Source organism: Anolis carolinensis, chromosome 6, assembly GCF_035594765.1.
Source record: "Anolis carolinensis isolate JA03-04 chromosome 6, rAnoCar3.1.pri, whole genome shotgun sequence".
Classification (NCBI taxonomy): Eukaryota; Metazoa; Chordata; class Lepidosauria; order Squamata; family Dactyloidae; genus Anolis; species Anolis carolinensis.
The window spans coordinates 19,577,624-19,600,433 of NC_085846.1; the positions used below are offsets into that span (position 1 = coordinate 19,577,624).

General features: G+C 40.8%; 2 protein-coding genes across 8 annotated transcripts; one reads left to right on the top strand and one right to left on the bottom strand.

Moving 5' to 3' along the window:
• Nucleotides 1-992: 992 nt before the first annotated feature.
• Nucleotides 993-2,341, top strand: LOC100567280 (vomeronasal type-2 receptor 26-like). The gene has a single exon (XM_003224597.4). The coding sequence runs from the start codon at nt 1,188-1,190 to the stop codon at nt 2,094-2,096; it is 909 nt and encodes a 302-aa protein (XP_003224645.3). The 5' UTR covers nt 993-1,187; the 3' UTR covers nt 2,097-2,341.
• A 1,534-nt stretch (nt 2,342-3,875) lies between these two features.
• Nucleotides 3,876-21,897, bottom strand: LOC100567089 (von Willebrand factor A domain-containing protein 5A). 7 transcript variants are annotated; one of them, XM_016995848.2, is made up of 18 exons: nt 21,539-21,897; nt 19,826-19,892; nt 19,124-19,326; nt 18,161-18,377; nt 17,512-17,684; nt 16,445-16,562; nt 16,114-16,286; nt 14,746-14,834; nt 13,832-13,976; nt 12,356-12,435; nt 11,927-12,059; nt 10,953-11,117; nt 9,483-9,586; nt 8,084-8,343; nt 6,159-6,398; nt 5,846-5,970; nt 5,428-5,551; nt 3,876-5,263 (listed from the first exon to the last, which is right to left on the bottom strand). In XM_016995848.2, exons 2-18 carry the CDS (start codon nt 19,866-19,868, stop codon nt 5,184-5,186), a joined length of 2,472 nt encoding a protein of 823 aa, XP_016851337.1. In that variant the 5' UTR covers nt 19,869-19,892; nt 21,539-21,897; the 3' UTR covers nt 3,876-5,183. The 7 variants fall into 7 exon arrangements, 5 of the variants coding, with proteins under 5 accessions (XP_016851337.1, XP_008114725.1, XP_008114724.1 ...); XM_008116518.3 differs by lacking the exon at nt 21,539-21,897 and adding an exon at nt 20,726-21,159 and having other exon boundaries at nt 11,945-12,059; XM_008116517.3 differs by lacking the exon at nt 21,539-21,897 and adding an exon at nt 20,726-21,159.
• Between the last annotated feature and the right edge of the window lie 913 nt (nt 21,898-22,810).

Consider the following 22,810-nt stretch of genomic DNA (forward strand, 5'->3'; position numbering starts at 1 on the left):
TTCCTCACTGTGAGGGCTGTTTGACAATGGAACTCTCTCCCCCGGACTGTGGTGGAGGCTCCTTCTTTGGAGGCTTTTAAGCAGAGGCTGGATAGCCATCTGTCGGGGGTGCTTTGAATGTGATTTACCTGCTTCTTGGCAGGGAGCTGGACTGAATGCCCCATGAGGTCTCTTCCAACTCTATCATATGATTCTATGATTCTAAGAAGTAAATAGAAGTAAAATGTCTATAGTGCTCCTCCCAATTTCAACCTTAATGCATAATAAGTTTTGGAATAGCTCATTTCCTCATCATATCTCTCATATTTATAATGGGTTGCTTCTTCATATGTCAATTTAAAACAAACATAAGAATATTTCCTCAAATGTATTTTTTTCTATTGATGTTTCTGAATAGGTGCTGCCCATTTCTACATGTAATGAATATTGTCATCCAGGTTTCAACAAGAAAAAGCAGGAAAGCAAGCCATTCTGCTGTTATGATTGTATTCCTTGTCCAGAAGGGAGAATTACTCAGCAGAAGGGTAGGAGACAGACTTTTCATGATTACCAAGCACACCATAAATTTTCCAGAAACCTGAAACAATTATTGTTGGATGTTATGTGGAAATAGAGAGGCATCAATAATCTTGGAAAATAATGCTGTGAGACAGGCTCTTATAATTGAGAACCAATCCTCTAGGTCACATTCAGACATGATAACCCTCAGTCATTATTTTCAACCATCAGAACCATTTCTATGGTTTACAGAAGACAGAGATGTTCTTCATAAATATTCCTACAAAGGAAGTTCAACAAAATACAAGATCAATAAACAATTGGGGCCACAATGCAAGCTTTCAAAGTTTCAGTGGCTTCTTCATCAGGCAAATATATTAAAAATTATACAGGAGCAAAATGATAATGATGTTAAAGTCACAAGGACATTATTTGCTTGAGGTTGCCAGTAAAAATTGATTCCAATGTAATAATCTGTGGACTAGAGACAAAGAGCTCAAAAAGATAGGTAACACAATTTCAGCTCCATTAACAACAGAAAAGCAACTTCTCTTAAGATCCTAAGCAAAGTTAGCTGGTCATTTCTTAGGAAGAGAACTCTGAACTTCTCAAGAAATATATGGGTGACTCTAAATTATAGAACTGATGCAGTTTGATACCACTTTAACTATCGTTTTTGTTTTCCAGACATGGATAGCTGTAAGAGTTGTCCAGATTATCAATATGCAAACTTGTACCGTAATCAGTGTATTCCCAAGATTATAAACTACCTTTCCTATGAAGAACCACTGGGAATCGGTATTACTCTGTCTGCTATCATTTTGGCTCTGATTTCAGCTTTGGTGTTGGGAACATTTATGAAGCATTGGGACACTCCCATAGTCAAAGCCAACAACAGGACTCTCAGCATTACTCTCCTTATCTCCCTCTTCCTTTGCTTCCTCTGCTCCTTGCTATTCATTGGACAGCCAACAAAGATGACTTGTCTTCTCCGCCAAACAACATTTGGAATCATCTTTACAGTCTCCGTTTCTTCTATTTTAGCAAAAACAATCACCGTGATTCTAGTGTTCATGGCTACAAAACCGGGGTCCAATGTGAGGAAATGGGTGGGGACAATGCTTGCAAATGCTATTGTCCTTTCCTGCACTTTTATACAAGCAGGTATTTGTATTATTTGGTTGGGGACATATCCTCCGTTTCCAGATACAAATACACATTCATTGAACTTGAGTATCATCATGGAATGCAATGAAGGCTCAACGTTCATGTTTTACTGTGTCTTGGGATATATGGGTCTCTTGGCTGTTGTCAGCTTTACTGTGGCTTTCCTAGCCAGGAAGCTGCCTGACAGTTTCAATGAAGCCAAATTTATAACTTTCAGCATGTTGGTGTTTTGTAGTGTGTGGCTGTGTTTTGTCCCAGCCTATCTGAGCACAAAGGGTAAACAGATGGTGGTTGTGGAGATCTTCTCTATCTTAAGTTCTAGTGTTGGGTTATTGACTTGCATCTTTTTCCCTAAATGCTTTGTTATTTTGCTCAGGCCTGACCTGAATAACCGGGAGAAAATCATGATTAAAAAATCCACTAACCTTTAAATCAGATGTATGCTAGTCTATGTGTTTGTAATTTGATAAATTACTGCTCTACAAACATAGTGCTAATTGAGTAAGTATATTCTAGGATAGATAATGATCTGGATTGAAAGAGGTTTAGCTCTGATTTAATGTGGTTCTTTCTCCACCCTCTTCCCCACCATAATTTGTTTTGTTTGGATCTTATGCTGGTAGTTCTTCGCCAGAACAATAATTATTCAGATAACCCATTAGGTCACACCTACACTCACCAGTTTCCACAGGGCAAAATCAAAGATATGCTATGGACTTACTTTACAGGCCTTAAGGGTGCCCACATAACCCATATCTTATCCATGGTGGCAATAGAGTGGAGTCTACATGGTTCATCTTGGCCAAAACCGATTCAACCTGGCAGGAGCATCACCTTCCCTTCCCTTCCCTGTCACTGTCACTGCTGTGGTATTCTAGGAGATTTCCTGGCCATTGTGAGCACCCCATGGTGACATCAGCAGAGGTATCTGCATTACCAGTAAGAAGGAAGAGACAATTTCATCCTTCTTCTCCCTGGTCTGTTGACGTCAGCAGATCCTACCACACAATGGCAGAACATAAATCCATCTCCAGATTGGGAGGGTGGCAGCTGAGACTGCTCCCTCTGCCCAGCTGGTTTTCCACACAACAACAGCTAGAGATGCAGTTCCATTTTTATGGTTTTTGATAAACTCTCTAGCATTAAAAGTTCTCCGTTCTTTCTCAGGCACATCTACACTGACACAGTTATCCTGCTTTGGGAGGAATTGGTTTCACTATACGGGTGACTAGATTGCCATGCCTGCAACTGGTTTGAAACCAGGAAGATGAATATATTGAATACAGAACCTGGCCTCAAACCACTTTGCAGAGCCCCCCCACCCCCATTTCCAGGAGAGATACACATCAGTGCTCTGAAGACTATGGTTAAAAAGGCGGAAAGTGACAACCAAAAATGGAGGTAATCAATTACCCCTCCCAAGGGATTGATTAACCCCCTTCTGCCCAGCCATGCCCCTGAAGCATTTTTGACAGCCCCATTTGAGATACTTTACTGTGTTCAGCAGGGCCAGGGATCTACAATCCACTCTACATTTTGCAGCGTGGGTTGCATCTTGATATCTGCTGAACCACATTTTTTCCCTGAACTCAATTTGTGACTTTTTAAAAATGAGCTGCTTCCAGCTTGATCCATGCTACAGCACACATTAGTGGTGTGCATTTTGTGGCTACTGCAATGTTGAATCAGCTTGGAGCTTCATTACATGGTCTGTGTAGAAGGGCCTTCAATGATCGAGAGAGGCTGGAGCAAGTCCATCAGTACCCAGGGAGATAGAACTGCATCTGAGCACTAGAGTAAAGGTCTTGCAGATGGAAGTATTAGATGACAATAATAATAATAATAATCATCATCATCATCATCATCATAATTCTATTTCTTACTCGCCTCTCCTCATGGCTCAAGTCATGTTAGTAACATATCTCCATCTACAAGGTATGTAAAAGCAGCATGTAGGCATAACTCCCAGTTACATATTGTAAAGGAGGGTAGCCTAGAAGACCCAATTAATAACGAATAGATGTCCCAAATAATAAAAGATAACTGCCACCGATTAGTGGAAATGCAGCCACCACTATGTGGAGAGACACCTTTAGATTATAAAAGTGCTCAACCACCCAATAGCTCAGGCGAAGCCTTTTACTTTATTCGGTGTTAAAATGGTAGTGCAATTGTGCTGAGGGAGTCTATAGACAACAGAGGCTTTGATGTAAAAAGAACAATATCAAGTTTATTCAGGCACAAGCTTGGTGGTTACAAAAGATGTTTCACTTAAGAGGTATTCTCATTAACAGTTACAATACTAGAATGAGATGAATCAAACTCTCTAAAATATCACTTCTTTTACTTAAAGTAGTTAAAACTTCTTCCTCTGCTCCTTTTAAACTGTTACTTCAAAGGATCTCTTTGAGTCCAGCTGGGATTGGTTCCCAAAGTCTGAAACTTGGACTATCCAGTGACTTCAAACCACAGTCACCCTCGTGATATACTATCACAGATTCTCTGTGCCTTTCCAGGACACAGACTACATTAAATAAGTCACCAAACTTATTTAAAACTGACTCAAAATGAACAATTGAGTCTCCTTGATCCTATCAACCTGGAATCAATCTTCCCTGTGCCTCATCAAAGCACGGACTGAGGCTTCACTTTTAAAAACCTCCTCACTTCTCCTTCCCTCGGCAGGTGGCTCCACCCACATCTCCATGGCAACTGCCTCAGAGGAGAGCCACTAAATGGCTGCCGACGTCTCACACCTACCTAACCAAACCACAAGCACATAGTTAAACACAACAAACATGAATACAAAACTCATACTTCATTACACATATATAACTGTTTATCGTGATAAGTTTGAAGCCACTAGGGCATAGAGAAAGGAAAGTGTGAGATGAACGGCTGCCTACTGACTAAACATACTAAAACTCTGAGCTAAGAGTGAGATTTGCAGACAGATCGTTGGCTCCAAGGAGAGAAAACATGTTTATACTATATCATTTAGTGTTTTCTTTGTCCTGCTCCAAGAAAGTACTGTTTTGAGATGTGGTACAAACACTGGTAGAAATGATTTTTTTTTTTTACTACAGCAGTCTGAGCCCACACTGACATGCTTTCCTCCTCTGTAATTATCAGGATGTTTCTCAGCAAATCTCTTGGCAGTCAAATCCCAAGAGATTTTTGGAGGACACAGAAAAATAAGTTCTAAGATTACATGAAATATTATTAGCGCCCCTTTAAAAGCTATTAAGTGGTCCAGGGGACCATACAGACAAGACACTCAGAGTATAGGCTTCTCTTTTTCATTTATTGCCTTGCACTTTGCCTGAAAATCAACATCAGCCTAAATGAAACATATATAAGTGCTGATTTACAGAGGGAAGGCAACAGAAGGGGAGCAAGCATGTTGAGGAAGATAACAGCAATTCTAGATAGTACTTTAGTTATCTGAGAAAAAGACAGACCAAATTAAGTTGAAGAGCAATAAAGGTCAGTCATGAGCACAAAGAGGAGGGAGAAGCTCAGAGCCCAAAAACGTCAAGATTGATGTCACACCCAAGGAAAGTGTTGCCAGCTTGCACACACACTGCCAACTGGAGCCCTGTAGTGAAAAAGCAGTGAGTTAGACTATGTACAAACCCCAATATTTCTGAACAGCAGTCACACCTTTCTACTGTTTTGGTGCACAACTTTTCCCCTCTCTTCACTGTCATTAGCATCACCATAATCTGCTATGTTCCTTTGTTGTGCCTCACATTCTCTCACCTGCATTCTCATGGAGCCAGCCCAAAGCTTTTGCTTGCAAGAGCTGTGAAGTGTCACTCTCTTCTGCAGCATGGATATGAAGCCAAAGGATAACAAGAACTGTTGCCCATGCCATTGGTGCCACCTGGGTTAATGCAGAGGGGAGGAGGAAAATATCATCTGAAGCAATGCTCATAGAATCGTAGTGCTGGAAGAAGCCACAAGGGTCATCCAGTTCAATCCTCTGCCATGTAATATCATACAATACAATATATGGTTATCCAACCTCCAAACAAAAGCCTTCACCACACTCCACTGCTGATTCATGTCCTGTCCAGTACTAGCCCAAAGCAGGCACCTTGTATCTAGATGGGCATTGGCATTTTTCCTATGAAGACCTAAAATGCTAGTCCTACAGGGGTTTTTCCAGATGTTTTACCTGGTTAGGCATTTTCTCAAAAGTCTCTTCATCTAGGCCTAGAATATTGAGCAGACAGGCTTCCAGGGGCCACGATCCATCAGCATTCTGCAAGCAGATCAGCCGTAAGACAAGAGATTCTTTTGCTGTAAGGGTATATCAAAGGTATATCAAAATTCCTCCACAACACTTCAGTATATGCAAATATCAGAAGAAAACTGCTAAACTCTTTTTGCTCTATTATACTACCCTGATTATCAGAAAACACACTTTCCAACCTGGAAATTGATAACTGTGACAACAAAAAATCCATTTCTAGTACACATAGACTTACTTGGAGGATCAGGCTGATCAAAGATCACACTATAAGCATGAAGAAAGTCTTCAGTGGAAGAATAACTTTTCCAACTTAAGTCACTGCTGGCAAGGACAATGACTGCTGAATAATAAGCCTTCCTCAAAAATTCAGATATTTCGTGAATTTTCTTGAATATGCAGGTATTCCTACATAGAGAACGATGGTGATGCCATTGACAGGAATTTGTAGAAAAGATCACACCAGTAGACTCTACTTCTAAAAAGAGAAACAGAGCACAGTTATGATTGGAAATGTTTCCATTTGGCCCAAAGCAACAAAGACATGTCTCTTAAACTAGCATGAATGAAAAAAAAATTCTACATTCCCAAAGATTATATTCCTCAAAGAAAACCTGCCATCCTCAAGCTCCTAGTATTGAATGGTATTTGCCAGACTACCAAATAAAACCAGTTTAAAGGCAGCACATACAATATCAAGAGCTTTTCATAGGCTAAAAAGAATAACAGTTTCTTGGTTGATCCAAAAATGCTGGATAATGTTCCACCGCTCTCCCTCCCACTTAGAGAGATGTTTTACATACACTTATCTCTCATTTGGTAAAAAGCCAAAGAAGAAGAATATGTCAAAACAGAGACATCATGCCTCCCATGGGGTAATTTCCAAAAAGGAAAAGGCATTCAAAAAGTGGTAAAGCAGCAACAACAGCATTTAGCAGCAGTTCATCAGATCAGAAGCTCCTAGTGCCAGTAGAGTACCTATATACTTGAGTATAAGCTGAGTTTTTCAGCCCTTTTTTAGAACTCAAAAAGCCCCCCTGGGCTTATATTTGAGTTAGGGTTCTGGTCGGCTTATATTCGGGCTGGCTTATACACAAGTAGATAGGTAATCAGAGTTGGACAGTTTTATCTTATTAAAGTCGTATTATTTTAAAGTACAGTTTTATGTAAATATTCAAAAACTTTTCACATACGGATGCCTCAATTAATTTTTGAAATTTACCAGTAGCTGGTGTATTTTCCACCCTCATCTTATACTCAAGTACATTTCCCCAGTTTTTTGTGGTAAAATTGGGTGCTTTTGCTTATATTCGGGTCGGCTTATACTCAAGTATATACTGTAAGTTAGCTGAAGCCATTCAAGAGCTGAAAGTCATAAAAGGCTTTATTCAAAGAACTACATATCTAGACAGGAAAGGCAACACAGGGCCTAGGTAGGTATCCACCTAACTCACTCACAATTGACATATTTTCTCTCCATGTCCACAGGAGAAGAACAAAAGAAGAACATAATGGAGGACTCAGGGGCTTGCCATGTTCTAAAAAAAAAAAAGCATGTCTCTGAGAAGTATGAGTCTAACCAACAAGGTGTTAGGAGGAGAGATCGGAAGACAGGCAAAGAAAGAGGATAATGTGGAGAATGCTTTTCCCTGACAAGCTAACTTATCTGCCTCTTTAAGTCCTTGATGAAAATTACAACTTTGTGCAGGAGGTGGTTGAGATCCAACAGGTCATATTTATGATTTCATGTAAACATGGTCCCGCCAGGAACAAATTCCCCACTGATATGGGAACCTTAATGTATATCTTCATTTCCAACATTTTACAGATTAAACTGGGACACATGTGACCATGCAGTGGTTAAGATGGCAAAAGTTATTAATGAGGAAGAAAATACAACCTAGGAGAGGCTGCAGCAGTTTGCTTTTTGCACCAATGGAGGCAAAGGGGAAAGTCGGAGCAGGATAGAGAAACTGGGACATTTTTAAAGCATTTTTTAAAATGGGATGATAGAGGATTGACCAAGTTTATCCCTAGCAAATTAGATCAGTTGGAATGTATGCTATATTATGGGAGCACACAAAAAACAATATATATGCACACTAACTGCATTCTTCCATCCTATTAATACAAGCAGCTGTTGTCAACTGTAATATACGTAACTTGTTTTATATTCTATTAGCTCTATTATGTCATCATATGCACGCAAATCATAAGGCCCCCAAAAACCAAAGAGATTTTGGAAGTAAATGTGGATTTGGGACAGTTTTCCAGGTTCTGTGTTCACCACAATGTAAGCCGTCTGAGAGCACGCCACTCCAGAGCTCAGGCTTGTCTCTACAGCCAGCTGCATCTCTTCCACTGAACGTGTTCCTTTCAATTCTTGCAAAAAGGCCCGAGCTGCCAGGCGGTGAAGAGGAAACCTGTAGAGATAAACAACAGGAGAAGAGGGAGGCAGGTGGATATGAAATAGAGCATAGTAAAATCACAAGAACATTTTGGAGGAAAGAGGGTTGTTGAATAAGTGTCAAAATAAATAATTTCATTTCTCCATGAAATAAGTACATATACTAGTAATATTCGTACTCTAGAATGAATAGCAATTCATTCTAGAGTATGAATATTACTAGTATATGTACTATGGTTCATTTTGGGGTCTTCAGAAAGTAAACATGGCTCATTGTGCAATGACAGGAACGCTTCCCCATCTCAATCAAGGTCTTACCAAGAAACTATGGACAGTTTCAGATGGAGGTCTTCTTAGGCTGTCCAATTGTCAGTATGCCAATTTCAGATACAAGATTACAGTCAGCCATTCACATCCACTGGTCTTAGGGACACAAGACAATAGGAAATTACAATGAAATAGATTTTTTATTCTAACTTAAGTAGTCTGATGATCCCCATGATGGGGATGAAATCCCTTGTGCTACAATATTCCTGCTGTCTCTCTCTCTCTCTCTCTCTCTCTCCCCCCCCCCCCCCCCCCGGGTACACTGGGGATAGGAGTACAGGACCGTAATGAAAATACAAGAAAATGTGGGAATTTTTCAATCTGAAAGAACACTTCTGTAGGAATCTCTAAATTCTATGGTCAACTTTCTGTGATCAACAAAGTTGACTCAATGTCAACTTGTGGTAGAAATTATCCATACTGTCAGACACATTAAAATTTTTGCTTTAACTCCCTTCACTCAATGTGACTTGGATGTTTCCCTGCTCATCGTAACCCCCTCCATATGTCACTCTTCCTAACCCATCTCACTCGCTGTTCCTTCCATTGCAGAAACTGAAGGGCACCTTCTTCTTTCTGAAGAGAACGTCCTCTACACATGCTTGATGGCTCTTTGCTTCTCTGCATTGTGTGCCAGCTGGGTTTATTACCCAATATCAGGACAATAACAGAGCTGTCCTATGTATGTCTTCTCAGAAATAGAGGCCAATGGGTTTTATTATAAAATAGGTGCATGTAGAAGTACAATCTGGGTGCTTGGCACTGTGGTCTTGACTCCCAGCAATAATGTATATGAGATGGAAATGTGGGAAAGGAAAAGGTTCTGACCTTTCATTATCTTGCACCTGGAGTGAGAAAGTTATCCTCTCTGTGAAAGTCCACCCCTGCATGCTGTGCTGGACCACGACAGACCCCTCGGAAAGGTTGACATCCTATCAGGTCAAAGAAAAGATGGAAGAAGCCAGCAATAAAGATTAGGATATCTAAACACAAAGACTAGAGTCCTGATTTCAGGCAATACACATCATTGTTTCATGAACATAAACATGAAACCTCCATCCCCTTCTGCCATCCTTTTTTCACATGGGAAGTGACATATTTGAAGGATACGAGTTTCTGCTTTCATTAAGGTTCTCCATATGAACAAGAACCATGCAAAATTAGTTATGTGGAACACACTGCTTTCTGCATGAGCAAGCAATGATAGTAAGTATAGAGCTAAGGATGGGCTGCATTTACACCAGGATAAAATAATCTGAGGTAGCCTGCTCCATGGCTGCCCCAGATGCACCATGGGGAAACCATACAAACAAGAAGTCCATACCATAGGCCAAGAGGATAGTGCATCATGTATTAGAGCCACTGTTGTCACTGTTTCATCAGCTAGAAGTAGCTCCCCGGCAAAACCTCTCTGGCAAAATTGCTTCTGGTGAGGTAACAACAGGGAGCCTCATCATGTTATCACCAGAACTGACTTCCTCAGCAAGGCACTGCCAGAGAGCTGCTTCTGGTCAATGAAACAGCAGTGGGTCATTTCGATGTTTGAACACTGGATTACCCCGGACCCAGCCCAGTCCATCTGTCCACATGTCGAAACCATGGGGATTGCTTTAGAAAAATATGCAGTTCATATTGTGGCAAATTAAAGTCTGGAATCAGCATTTCCCCTGCCCATATTTCATCTGGACTGCTTGCAGAATGTACAAGGTGAAAATGTTTTATTTGGCTTGTACAGACATAGTGATTGTGGAATCTTTCATGATTATTTTAATTCAAATGCTACATTGCTAGCTTGCTACTGACCTTGGTCATTAGTTCCATTAGTTGTTTCGAAAAACCAAACTGCTTTACCAGCAGGCACCAGCCAATCCTTTGGCAATGCCAGAAATAAAGCTTAGTGGTTCAGATTATAAAACCAACAACAAAAGTCAAACTCACTAGTCACTCCAATTGCCAATTGCTTTGAGATAAATAAGCTTTCTCTCATCTCTGAGGTTTTAGCTGTAAATAAAGTTGCAGATATGAGATAGGGGAAAGATATCCATGACAGTTGGAGAGAGAGAAAAGAAGAGGCTCCTTTTGAATCCTTTGGTTCATAAAAGGAAGAGAGAAATGGGAATATTTTGAAAGCAGCTGAAAATGTGGGAGAGCAGAGAATTACCTGGGACCTGACTCTTACCAGTTAGGGTGCATGCAATCTCTTAACTAGCATAGTTTATTTTACATTCATTCTTCAATTCTTTCCCACTACACTATATTCCACACCTTTAAACTAGGGTATTACTTTGTGTTACTTGCCTGCTGTTGCCCACAGATTTGAGCACAAATAAGAGAGCACTCCCCTGTGTAAATGACCTGAGGGATTGGCTGTACAAGCCAGGCCTCAAGCCCAGGAGGCAAATCCCATTGAAGAGAGATGTCCATCATTACTGGATCCAGGGCTTTCTTCATAGACTGCAGTGCCTGAGGAACAAGAAAGATCCCAGAGTAAAGCTAGGATTCTCACCTTCACATGTCATTCAAGAAGAGAAAAAAACAAGTACAGTAGAATCTCACTTATCCAACATAAACGGGCCGGCAGAATGTTGGATAAGCGAATATGTTGGATAATAAGGAGGGATTAAGGAAAAGCCTATTAAACATCAAAATAGGTTATGATTTTACAAATTAAGCACCAAAACATCATGTTATACAACAAATTTGATAGAAAAAGTAGTTCATTACACATTAATGCTATGTAATAATTACTGTATTTACGAATTCAACACCAAAATATCACGATGTATTGAAAACATTGACTACAAAAATGCGTTGGATAATCCAGAACGTTGGATAAGTGAGTGTTGGATAAGTGAAACTCTACTGTAGTTTCAAGAAGAAATCAAGCATGCTCTACCCTCTTCTTCAGCTTTCCCCCTTTCCGTTCCTTTATTGTTTTATGATAAAAAATAATGCTCTACACTTTATGGTTGCCATCACTGCTTCTTTAATGGAAAACTAATGGTGGAAATTACAGTTTCTTCCACCTTACAAGGATATGTGTTCTTACAGAAAGCACAAATTATATTCACCCTGGGACAAAGTGCACACACACACACACACACACACACACAACTGTTTTAAAAGTAACAGGTGTATTATGAGGGACCATACTCCAGTTATACTTTATACGCTAAACTTTCAACAAAATAAACAGAGGGACACCTCCCATAGACCTCTAGCTCTTCCTATTGTGCTGGGGAGGTTTAGTGTACCATGAAGAGAAAACCAACTGTCTGGATGTTTCTCACTTTGGATGGCATTTTCTCGGTGTCCTTGATGAACTCAGCACAGCCATGGCCTGCTTCAGCCATACTATTTAGTGTATGAGTGGCAGGCCATTCACCAATTCCAAAGGTGAAGCACCTGTAGGGGAGGGAACAAAAAGAACAGATCAAAGACCTGCTTGAGGTATTGTAAGCAGCATCTTCCATCAAAGCTTGCTAGTATTTTTACTCTTATCACTGCAGTCTGTCCTTCCATGTTTCTTAAGAAAGCGATCACTAGGTTTTAACACCTCAAGTTTGGCCAAAGAACTACTTCATCTTCCTGCCTTCTCAAAGCTCCACCTGTGGCCAACCAATATCTGAATATACTGTTCCTCCATCCTTTCACTAAACTAGAAAGCAATTGGCATGCACCAGCTGATATTCAGTTCTGACCTGTGGGAGCTGCTGTGAGTTTCAACTTCAGCAATGACCTCGTTCATGTCAGATGTCTCTCTATGTGTGAATAAAAAGAGCTGAAGGGAAAGAGCGAGGTTAAAAGTGAATAAAGAAGCTGCCCCTATCTGTTTTAGGGGTATCGAGTTCTCCTCATATATAGATTTCTACACTTGCATCGAATGGCATAAATGACAAAACTATTATTACACATATGCTAAAGTGGATCAGGACATATCTTTGTTGATCATTGTGATTTACAGATTCAGTCAGTTTGGATTTATGTTTGCAGTTGTTTTGTTTTTTTCCATCAGCTCTGGCTCAGAAAAATCCTGCAAATCTCTTGGGAAGACAGGCGGACAAATGCCAGCATGCTGGAAGAAGCAAAGACCACCAGCATTGAAGTGATGTTCCTACGCCATCAACTCCACTGGACTGGCCACGTTGTCTGAATGCCCGATCACCGTCTCCCAAAGCAGTTACTCTACTCTGAACTCAAGAATGGAAAACAGAATGTTGGTGGACAGGAAAAGAGATTTAAAGATGGGCTTAAAGCCAACCTTAAAAACTGTGTCATAGACACTGAGAACTGGGAAGCCCTGGCCCTTGAGCGCTCTAATTGGAGGTCAGCTGTGACCAGCAGTGCTGCAGAGTTTGAAGAGGCACAAATGGAGGGCTTAAGGGAGAAACGTGCCAAGAGGAAGAAGGCCCGCCAAGCCAACCCTGACTGGGACCACCTTCCACCTGGAAACCGATGTCCTCACTGCGGGAGAACATGCGGATCAAGAATAGGCCTCTTCACCACCTACGGACACACCCCCAAGACAACAGAAACGGAGGACCATCATCCTCGGCCTACAAGGGATCACCTAAGTAATGTTTGCAGTATATGCCATGACCACAAAGATGTTGTCCCATGGGACTAGCTGCATCCCTTCTTGTATTTCTGGCATTTGTTTAGGCTCCATTCATCTTGTACCCATCACATGTGATAACCAAGGTTTTTTTAAAGGCAGCTGTGGTTTGTACCAAAACGGCACAAACCACAGATCAGTCATCTCTACTGCCTTTTTACATCTGATCACATTACAAAAAAGCATATAAGGCTTTATTAAAAATGATCTGCCAACCTAGCAGTTCGAAAACACGCCAATGTGAGTAGATCAATAGGTACAGCTCCAGTGGAAAGGTAACGGCGCTCCATGCAGTCATGCCGGCCACATGACCTTGGGGATGTCAATGGAAAATGCCGGCTCTTCAGCCTAGAAATGGAGATGAGCACCAACCCCCAGAGTCGGTCACGGCTGGACTTAACGTCAGGGGAAACCTTTACCTTTACCTTTTTAGCATAGAAAACATGCTACAGTGCAAGGAAAAGTTTCTGATTTCTTTCAAAGGAAGAAGAAAAAACATTGGAGATACAATAAGTTTGGCATTACACACCCAGTGAATTCCACCCAATAGTGATTTCAGTACCTGACGTGCATATCCCTCAATGTATGGCTGGCTGTAAATTGCCTTCAGTGGTTGCAAAATTTCTGCATCTCCCAAATTAGCCTTCAGCCCCATCACGCGCCGGAGAGAGCCCAACATGGTCCACTGTGTGTACTTGACACTCTTTCTGCCAAAGTCAACACATAATATTTGACTCAAAGGAGCTGAATTCCCCACCACTCCGCCCTGTAGCTGTAGAATTTCCCTATCCAGGTCCATACCAGCCCAAGTGATCAAATGTGTCAAGGGAAAAATAATAAAAGAACTCTTCCCTAAATACTATAAGCCAAATAACAAGATCTCCACCCTCCCCCGGTTGTTGGATCAGGCTAAAATAGTTAAATGTAATTTCACTGAAATCAATTAGATTGATTAGTCTAATTAGCTAATTAATTCTGTTTAGGAATTGTCAACTTAAGTGGGTCCACAGACTAATTTTAAACCTATCAAAAACCTACTACAGCCCGAAAGCAAGTGTGTATTTGGGGGCGGGGGCGGGAGATTCTAATTGTGCAGTGTTGGAATTCAATGACTCACAAATGGAAGACGTGGAGGAAAAATCTGGTGGGGCTGAGCGGTGGACTACTGCTATTCTTATTGGGGGACCAGAAAATTCAAGTGCTGCAACCCAATTGTTCATCCTTTCTAACTGACTTTCTTTTATGGTATCTGAGTGTAGCTAACCTATCCTCACTCCAACCCATCTGATCCTGGATCAATTTTAATAACGAGGAGAGGGAACAGATATTTTATGTATTTTTTTCAGCCTGCTTAAAATACATTTGTAAAAGACAAGAGGAAGGAAGTCATTCCATTTTCATAAACTGGAAGTTGATAAACACTGCAGAAGCCAATAAATTGTGAGATATTAGCAATGTGATTCTGTTAATACTTACGGGTAGAATGAATAGTAGTTGCATCCAAATGCATAGATGTTGAAGTAAGATCCTAGAGGGAGGCTCTTCAACAAGAAAATCACCATCTCCTAAGACAAAAATTAATAGTCTCAGATAATCTTGGTATCCCAACATAACCCTATTTCAGTAATAAGGCATATAATCCTAAGCATGACAAATCTACACTAGACCAGTGATTCCCAAAGTGGGCGCTACCGCCCCCTGGTGGGCGCTGCAGCGATCCAGGGGGCGGTGATGGCACCTATTAGGAGATGGGGCGGGGCCAGGGGAGGGGAGGGGCCTCTTCCCAAGTGCCGGAGACAGGGCTGAGCACCTGAGGTGCCCGTTAGGACACAGGGGGCGGAGCTAGAGGAATGGGCATGGCTTATTCCCAAGAGCCCAAGACAGGCCTGAGAATCTATCTATACCTCTCCTGAGGTGCCTGTTAGGACACAGAGGGAGGAACTAGGGAAGGGGGCGGGGCCTACTTCCAAGAGCCCGAGACAGGGCTGAGCCTCTCCTAAGAGGTCTTTTAGGACTAAAGGGAGGGGCTGGGTGGGGGAGGGGCCTCTTCCCAAGAGCGCGAGACAGGGCTGAGCCTCTGTATACCTCCCCTGAGGCGCTTGTTAGAACACGGGGGTGGGGTATAGAGGTTCAGCCCCGTCAGGCTCTCGGGAAGAGGCCCCGCCCCCTCCTCTAGCCCCGCCTCCTGTGTCCTAGCAGGCGCCGCAGGACAGGGATAGCTCAACCCTGCCTCAGAGCTCGTAACTCCGCCCATCCCAGTCCTGGCCACTCATTTGTGGCCACGCCCACCTCCCCCTCCCCCTCCCAGCCCTGCATCTTGGACTAGGGGAGAGGCTTAGTCCCGCCCTCTTTAGCAGGAACCATGGCCACCCCTCAAAGTCACACCCCCTTTCCAGGGGGCGCTGAGTAATACTTTTCCTGGAAAGGGGGCGGTAGGCCAAATAAGTTTGGGAACCACTGTATTAGACCCTCCACATTTGTTTGGGTAATGAGAACAGTGGGAAAATCATGAATTTTAAAAATGCTATTTTTACTTCTAGGTCCTTCAGTATGATTTCACAATCAATGTTTTGCAAAGCTAAACTCAAATAGTCATGCTGGAGGACATGTAGATTCCTAGAAAGAACATTTGTAAATAATCGGTACTGTATATGATGAAATAACTATGGCCAGTGACAACTTTCAGGTTGGCACTGGAGAATCTAGTTTTATGCCATTTGAATCTTCAGCTGTTTATGATTTCAACTCCCTCCCATCAACCTTTTCCAAATGCCCGCCCATGATAATCTCTCTTTGTTCAGAATTGCTTCCACCGAATCCCATTTTTCTCCAGCCCAGTGGCACCTTAGCACTCTGAATACGAGATTGAGAATCTGGGTTCGTCTCGGTGCTGTAAGACATGTCATTGGAGCAATCCAGCAGGAACAAGAATTCACCAGTAGAGTTCAGACCTGGCTTTGGAGTGGAGATCCTGGGATACAAACTAAGCAGAAGTACTGGATCTCCCATCAATGAACCTATATTGCAAAAGAGGTAATGAGTTGCTATCAGGAGAAATTTCCACATGCAATTGAACTCCAAAATGAAGCAGGCATTCATATTCTATACGATGCCCACAATTCTAACTTCCAAGGTTTCCTTACGAAAAAGTCTTATATCTTTAGCCTTTGCTCACCTGGAACATTCCCAGGTTTTCCAAGTTCTACCAGGGCCACAGGCTTGCAAAATTCTTCTTTGTAATATATTAGCAATTCCACCTCTTTCTCAAAGTAATGTCCTTCTGCCAAGCAAACCTTGAGTGCCATTAAAGAGAAGCAAGAATTGATGGTTTGACATGATATTAAGACCTTTTCTACAGCTTCAATGTAGAAAAATGCAAACAAGGGAGCATACATACATAAACTTTATAATTTTTCAGATGTATAGTTTGTATATAACAGAATAATAAGAACAAAGGAGCATGTAATAAAGTTATATAAAATGACATATGGTGTAGAGCAGTGGTTCTCAACCTGTGGGTCCCCAGATATGTTGGCCTTCAACTCTCAGAGATCCTAACAGCTGGTAAACTGGCTGGGATTTCTGGGAATTGTAGACCAAAACACCTGGGAACCCACAGGTTGAGAACCACTGGTGTAGATCAAGTGGGTAGGGAAAGTTACCTTTTCTTTCACTGGTTCATATAACTATTCATTACTTGAACCTGAGTTCATCTGATGGAACTAAGTAATGGAAAATCCCAAGCAATTAAAAGGAAGCACTTCTACACATACTGCATACTTAGCTTATGGAATTTATTGCCAATATGAATATCTTTAAACAGACCATTTATTAGGAGATAGTTACCTATGGGTACCAGCCATGACTAGGGATATCAGACCTTAGCTGCCTCATTTGTATACACCATAGCTCTTAAATACATCATTTTTATAAATCAATTTATTTGCTTTGAACAATAAAATAAAGAACAGGAACAGCTGCTGTTCATCATACTCGTATAACTAATAGAGGTCAAAGTCTCTTGTGATATTGATGGCAGTGTATAGGTCTTCCAGATCTCAGAACTTTAACCCAAGTTTCTCAAGTTTTCTTATCTAGTAGGCAGATGTACCTTCAAAAAAACTGATAAATCAAGGTTTAGATATAGTTACCAACAGCAAAAATACGTGTGCCTTTCCAAAAAAAGGAAGTTTAAAATACTATTTCTGGAAATGCTCAATGCAAACATATCAGTGTTCTCACCTGAGCAGTGGTGCGGTCTTCAGTTGTGTACTGAAAACCTGCAAGGGTGTAATTTGACTTCACATGGGAAATGGCATAGTAAGAGCCCAATGCAGCAGAGAGACTGAGTGGACTAAGAAGTTGCTCCTCAGGAATCTCTGGTGTGATCTGCATGGGATTTTCATCTTCTGGTCCTACACAGAGGGATACAATCAAAACTAATGGAGAGCACATGACAATCTCCAAGTAGACTCTCAGCTGGAATTACTAAGAAAGCTTACACTGGCCTGATTTGTTGGATTACATTAAAACACTGCAGGAGAGTGAGCAATAATAAGATAGCTGTAGCTACCTCAGTAAATGCAGGGGCAACTAAGTGGACCATAACCATATTTCATAATCCATATTGTAGTGATACATTCATTAGATCCAATCAAAATTATTTTTTATCTTTTGAAGCTTCACAAGCAAAGATAGTAAAAACATACAGGAAAAGGGCTGAATATGTGGATCTCCAGGAGCAAAATTTGTTTCTGATGCTGTGGGGAAAGGACTTATATAAACATTGAAGTCTTAAATAGTGAGAGCTGGAACAGAATAAAGAACCTTAGTGGGGAATGTTTGGTGAAGTAATAAGGAAGAGGTGGCATGTGACAATGGAGCTTCTTACCCTGAGGTACATTGCAGGGATTTGGTACAACTGGCAGGACAAATCGGATGGACCCATCAGATGCTGGAGCCAAAGGCTGGGTGTAACACAACTTCAGTGTGGCTTCCCCACCTGGAGGAAGGCTACCCAGTATGCATCCAAAAATGTCTCTGTCCTTTGGATCCCATTTAAAGAGGGAAGCATCTTTTCCCCAGTTTTCCTTTACCTTTTCTACTACCTGGAGAGGACCAGAGAAAAGAAAGAAAATAGATGCAGAGATCTTGGGTAATAAAAAAGTGAATACAACAGATCTAGAATGCACTTGGCTCCTCCTATTCTTTTAACCTCAATATTCCCCTGGTTTCTAAAATAATGTAAATTAGTTTGTCACAAAATAAAAATGTGTAAGGGAATATATCCCAACAACTTGTGTGTGGGAATACAACTGCTGAAGACTTGTATGGGGACCACTGCCATCTCCCTGTGTTCTCATGCATCTCTTACATTCCCTTGAAGCTGCTTGCCAATCAGCCCAAATTTATTCAGAGAGCTTCATTTCTGAGCAAAGGCTTCAGTCCAGGTTACCTTGATCCAACTCGATCTGTTGAGGCTGGATCTACACTGCCAGATAATGCAATTTCAGAATACAATTTAAATGCATTGAACTGGATTATATTCACACTGCCATATAATCCAGTTCAATGCAGGTATATTGCATTCTGAAACTACATTATATGGCAGTGTAGATCCAGCCATATATTCTTAATAATTTCATCAAAATGACCTGGATAGGCCTTTATATCTAAGCAAATATTTGTGAGCTCCACAACTGATTCCAGCCATGCAAATTAGCTGACTTGGCGGTTGTGTATTTTAAAAAGATCTAAACATACCAGAGAATTTCTGATACAGTTTTGAAGGTCATATTAGGCTAAAACATTAGCATCCACAACATGTCCATCAGCTCCATTTTGGTCTCCACACCTGCCATTTTTCCATGATCTGAGCCTCAATTTGTGTCCCATCCATGATGCCTTCAAAGGCATAAACAGCAACATCCTTGTCCAGACGCATGTCAAAAACAACCTCCAGGGGAACAGTGTCTTCGTTCTTGTACTGAAGCTCAGACACAACATCAGCTACAAAATCTTGGATCACCACATCCACTGAGATGCTTCGGAGGGGTACTGGGGTGCAGAAACAGAACAGGGCAAGAAAGTGAGAAAATCTGGCATAACTAGATACAGTCAACCCTCCAATGAGAATTTTAAAAAACTTTTTAAAAACCTGAGAGCATCTCTCTAGGAATCTCTAGGTCCTCCTGTATAACTCTATGGTTAATTCCTGTCAGACATAGACTATAAAGTTGCATTAGAGAACTTGGAGATTCCTAGAAAAATCACATTAATCAAACATACAAATAATCAAATGTGTAAAAGTTAAATCCAGAAATGTGGAGAGCTGAGAATATGCATTTATTAGCAAAGGCTTTTCACAACAGGCACATGAGGTTCCTAATCTGATCAGAGAAGCAATGCTAAAGAGGATATTTCATCCACTAGAAGGCACTGCGGCATAGTTTTATGTAGGAGGGAGGTACAGTGAATTAGTGTTTCCCATAGTTACCCATCCTTTCTCTAAGTAGTTAATTAATCCATTCAATGTTTTGTTCCTACTCCAACCTACCTTTGTCAGGATATTTCCTCCTTGGTAGCATCTCTGTATCCATTTTTGTTCAGGGAAGTGGCTTTGCCTGGGAAGAGACCATTTGGCATTTGGTCAGCTTTTGACACTTAGCAACAGAATTCAGATTTGGGGATTGAACTAGGGAAGTTCCATGTCCATGTGTAGGGCAAAAATATATACAGTGTTTCTCAAAGGTTATGTTTATATATGGTAATAAGCCATTTCCTTTCATTCATTAGTCTTCCACTAATGAATAAAAGACATTGTTGGAAGATAGAACCACCCCAAGACATTGTAACCTGTAGCAAAGAATGACACAGATACACACCATTCTACACAAATTCCTACTTGATGGATCCTCAATTCTGGCTGCCTTTACTGAACCTGAAGGCAATAGGCTAGAATAGTTTATAGGCCACAGGACATATTCAGTGGTTTTCTATAACCATTAATGCTTCTCCCCATTTGGGCTGAATATTACATTTGGTCAAAAACAGTTCATAAGCATAAATCCTAGAACAAAACAAAAAAAGCAGATATCCAAAGTAACTGACAGGTTCTGCCTAAAGCATTATTACTGTCTTTGTGCTGGCCTTATTACATGGTACACAAAACAAAATTCTTGATTTCTATAGCATAACAGACAAGCAGAGAGATGGGTACTGTTGAAATTATTCGGGCAGACTCCTAAAGGGAGCCTAGACAGAGAAGGATAGTTCATTTTAGGGGTGAGGGGAGGTGAAGAAGGAAAACCAGTACTGAGCGATGCTTTAAAAAAATAGTATAGTTTACAAATACTGTATATACATTCTAATGAAGACCAGACTTTGGTTAGTGCAGCATTGTAGTATGAATTCTAGAATAAGGCCAGAATTCAATAAAGGTAAAGTATATACTCACTGTCATGAGATGAGGGTATCCAGCTCCTCTGATCCCAAAGCATTTCTTTCAGCTGTACTCCAAGGAAGCCATTATCTTTATGATCTTGTTCCTTTCTTTTTCTTTTGCCACATTAACATTGCACTTTTTATCCCCTCCCCTGTCTGGGAATGCTAGCCAAATGTCCAGATATCGTCATACTGTCTGCTTTGCAAAGCAAAGACTGCAGTGCACACACACAGTAGCAAAGAAGGCCAAAGACTAATGTGATTTGGAAAATCACTTTCTCTTCCCGCAGAGCAGTAGTTTACCACAGCTTCTCAAGCATATGGAATATTTTCTCCCTTTTATTATCAGTCTGAGTTTCAAAAGGGGAGCTCAGTCCAAGGTGAGCTCAAAGGATAATCTCCCTCTGCTCCCATCCCAGTACAGAGGTAAATTGCCCACAATCTGACTAGTCATGGTCTGCTAACTGAATGTAGAATTGAATATTGCTGATGGAATGACATCTTCCTCCATCTCATTTAAGCAGCAGGTCTCTTTGAACCAGAAATACTTTGGATTTGGGATTTATTTTAGATTTTGAAAAACTTGCATTTGTATACATATACATAATGCAAGTGGGAACCAAGTCTGAACATAAAATTCATTTGTGTTTCATATAGACTTTACACTCAGAGACTGAAGATAATTTTATACAACATTTTGATAATTTTGCGCATGAAACAGTAACTTTTCCAGCTCCCATTTCAGATTATGGAGTAACATTTGGAGCAAATGGTTACAGTGCAACATCCATACTTCCAAAAATTCAAGGTAATATTTTACATGTACCTGTTTCTGTAGAATAATGCTCTTTTCTTTTTCCAAATCCAGTGCTTATAGCTGTCACTCCCGTTCTGCCCCATGCATTGAAATGATGGGAATCCATTTCAATTCTTTGCTGTAACAGTCTAATTAATTATCTGCATGCTAAACACTACTTACTCACTGTACTGCTGCGCAGGAATTCTTCATGGGTTTCTTTCTTAAACAAGCTAAATACAAATAGCCCACTTATATACAGAAAAGGAAATGAATAAATTCAGCAGATAGGTTAAATGTTAAACTTATTATACTGTTCAAATTCACAGTAATTCCAAACAAAATGATATAGGTTTTGTACAGTCTCTCTGAAATGGTAACGACGTTGTGTGGTCTTATGATGAGTTGAACATTTGCAAACAGGATACATTTCTGGTTATTGAGAAAATGAACTGCACAGCAGAGGAAATATTAGCCAACAGCACCCCAGTGTGGTCTTCTGTTGCTTGGATTGTGATGGGGATTGTCAACAATTTAAACTATTGAGTGCTTTGAAAAGACAACAGTACCAAAACAAAAGCTATCATTTTAAGAAAAGTGTATGTTCACTCTATACTGCAACATGTATACCGTATTCTTGATGCCTTTTTCCTACACTATAGAGATCTCTGTTGAAGTCCTTATAGATCTAGAGGTACTGGGAAATGGAGGCCAGGACAGTCACTTTATACAACATTTATCTTAGTATTCTTCACTACCCCCTTGTTTTCTCACCTACTTTCAACCAAAAGCTTTCCTTTGGCATCTTTATGCAGGTTCTTTGATTTGTCTCTTGTGTTATGAGAGTTACTGTATATCATATTCCATATGTGTTTTAAACAGCCCACATACTAGTCATCAATGGCATCACACCACGTGTTACATTGTCTTGTGTATACCTGACATCTCATTGGAGCCAGTGTGCTGATTAACAGCATAAGAGAAGACATTGTTGCTAAGCCTTAAGGTCAGGCGTCTCCCCCCCCCCCTCCACAAGCACATAGACTGACTGAAACATAATAGTTCTGTCCACAGAAGGCCTTTCCACACCACTCAGGATCTATGCTTGAGGTTAGCACTTCATTCTGCTTAATGACAAGATCAGAACTGTCAAGGAAACTAATGCAAACTGTCACAGAGATGCCATCAACTCAAGTATGACAGAGGATGTTCTAAGAAAGGGGGGATAAGATTGTTCAAGATGATGAACAGAAATCTGGCAGCAGAGCAAGAGGAAGGCATACATATAATTTCATTCAGGCA

Excerpts from the sequence above, each read along its gene's own strand:
- LOC100567280 (XM_003224597.4), top strand. The coding sequence starts at position 1,188 with ATGGATAGCTGTAAGAGTTGTCCAGATTATCAATATGCAAACTTGTAC.
- LOC100567089 (XM_016995848.2), bottom strand. The coding sequence starts at position 19,868 with ATGGATACAGAGATGCTACCAAGGAGGAAATATCCTGACAAAG. Across the intron at positions 17,685-18,160 it reads TCCCTGCAATGTACCTCAGG|GACCAGAAGATGAAAATCCC; the intron begins GTAAGAAGCTCC and ends CCCTCTGTGTAG. Across the intron at positions 14,835-16,113 it reads CTCGTATTCAGAGTGCTAAG|GAGATGGTGATTTTCTTGTT; the intron begins GTGCCACTGGGC and ends TTTTTGTCTTAG.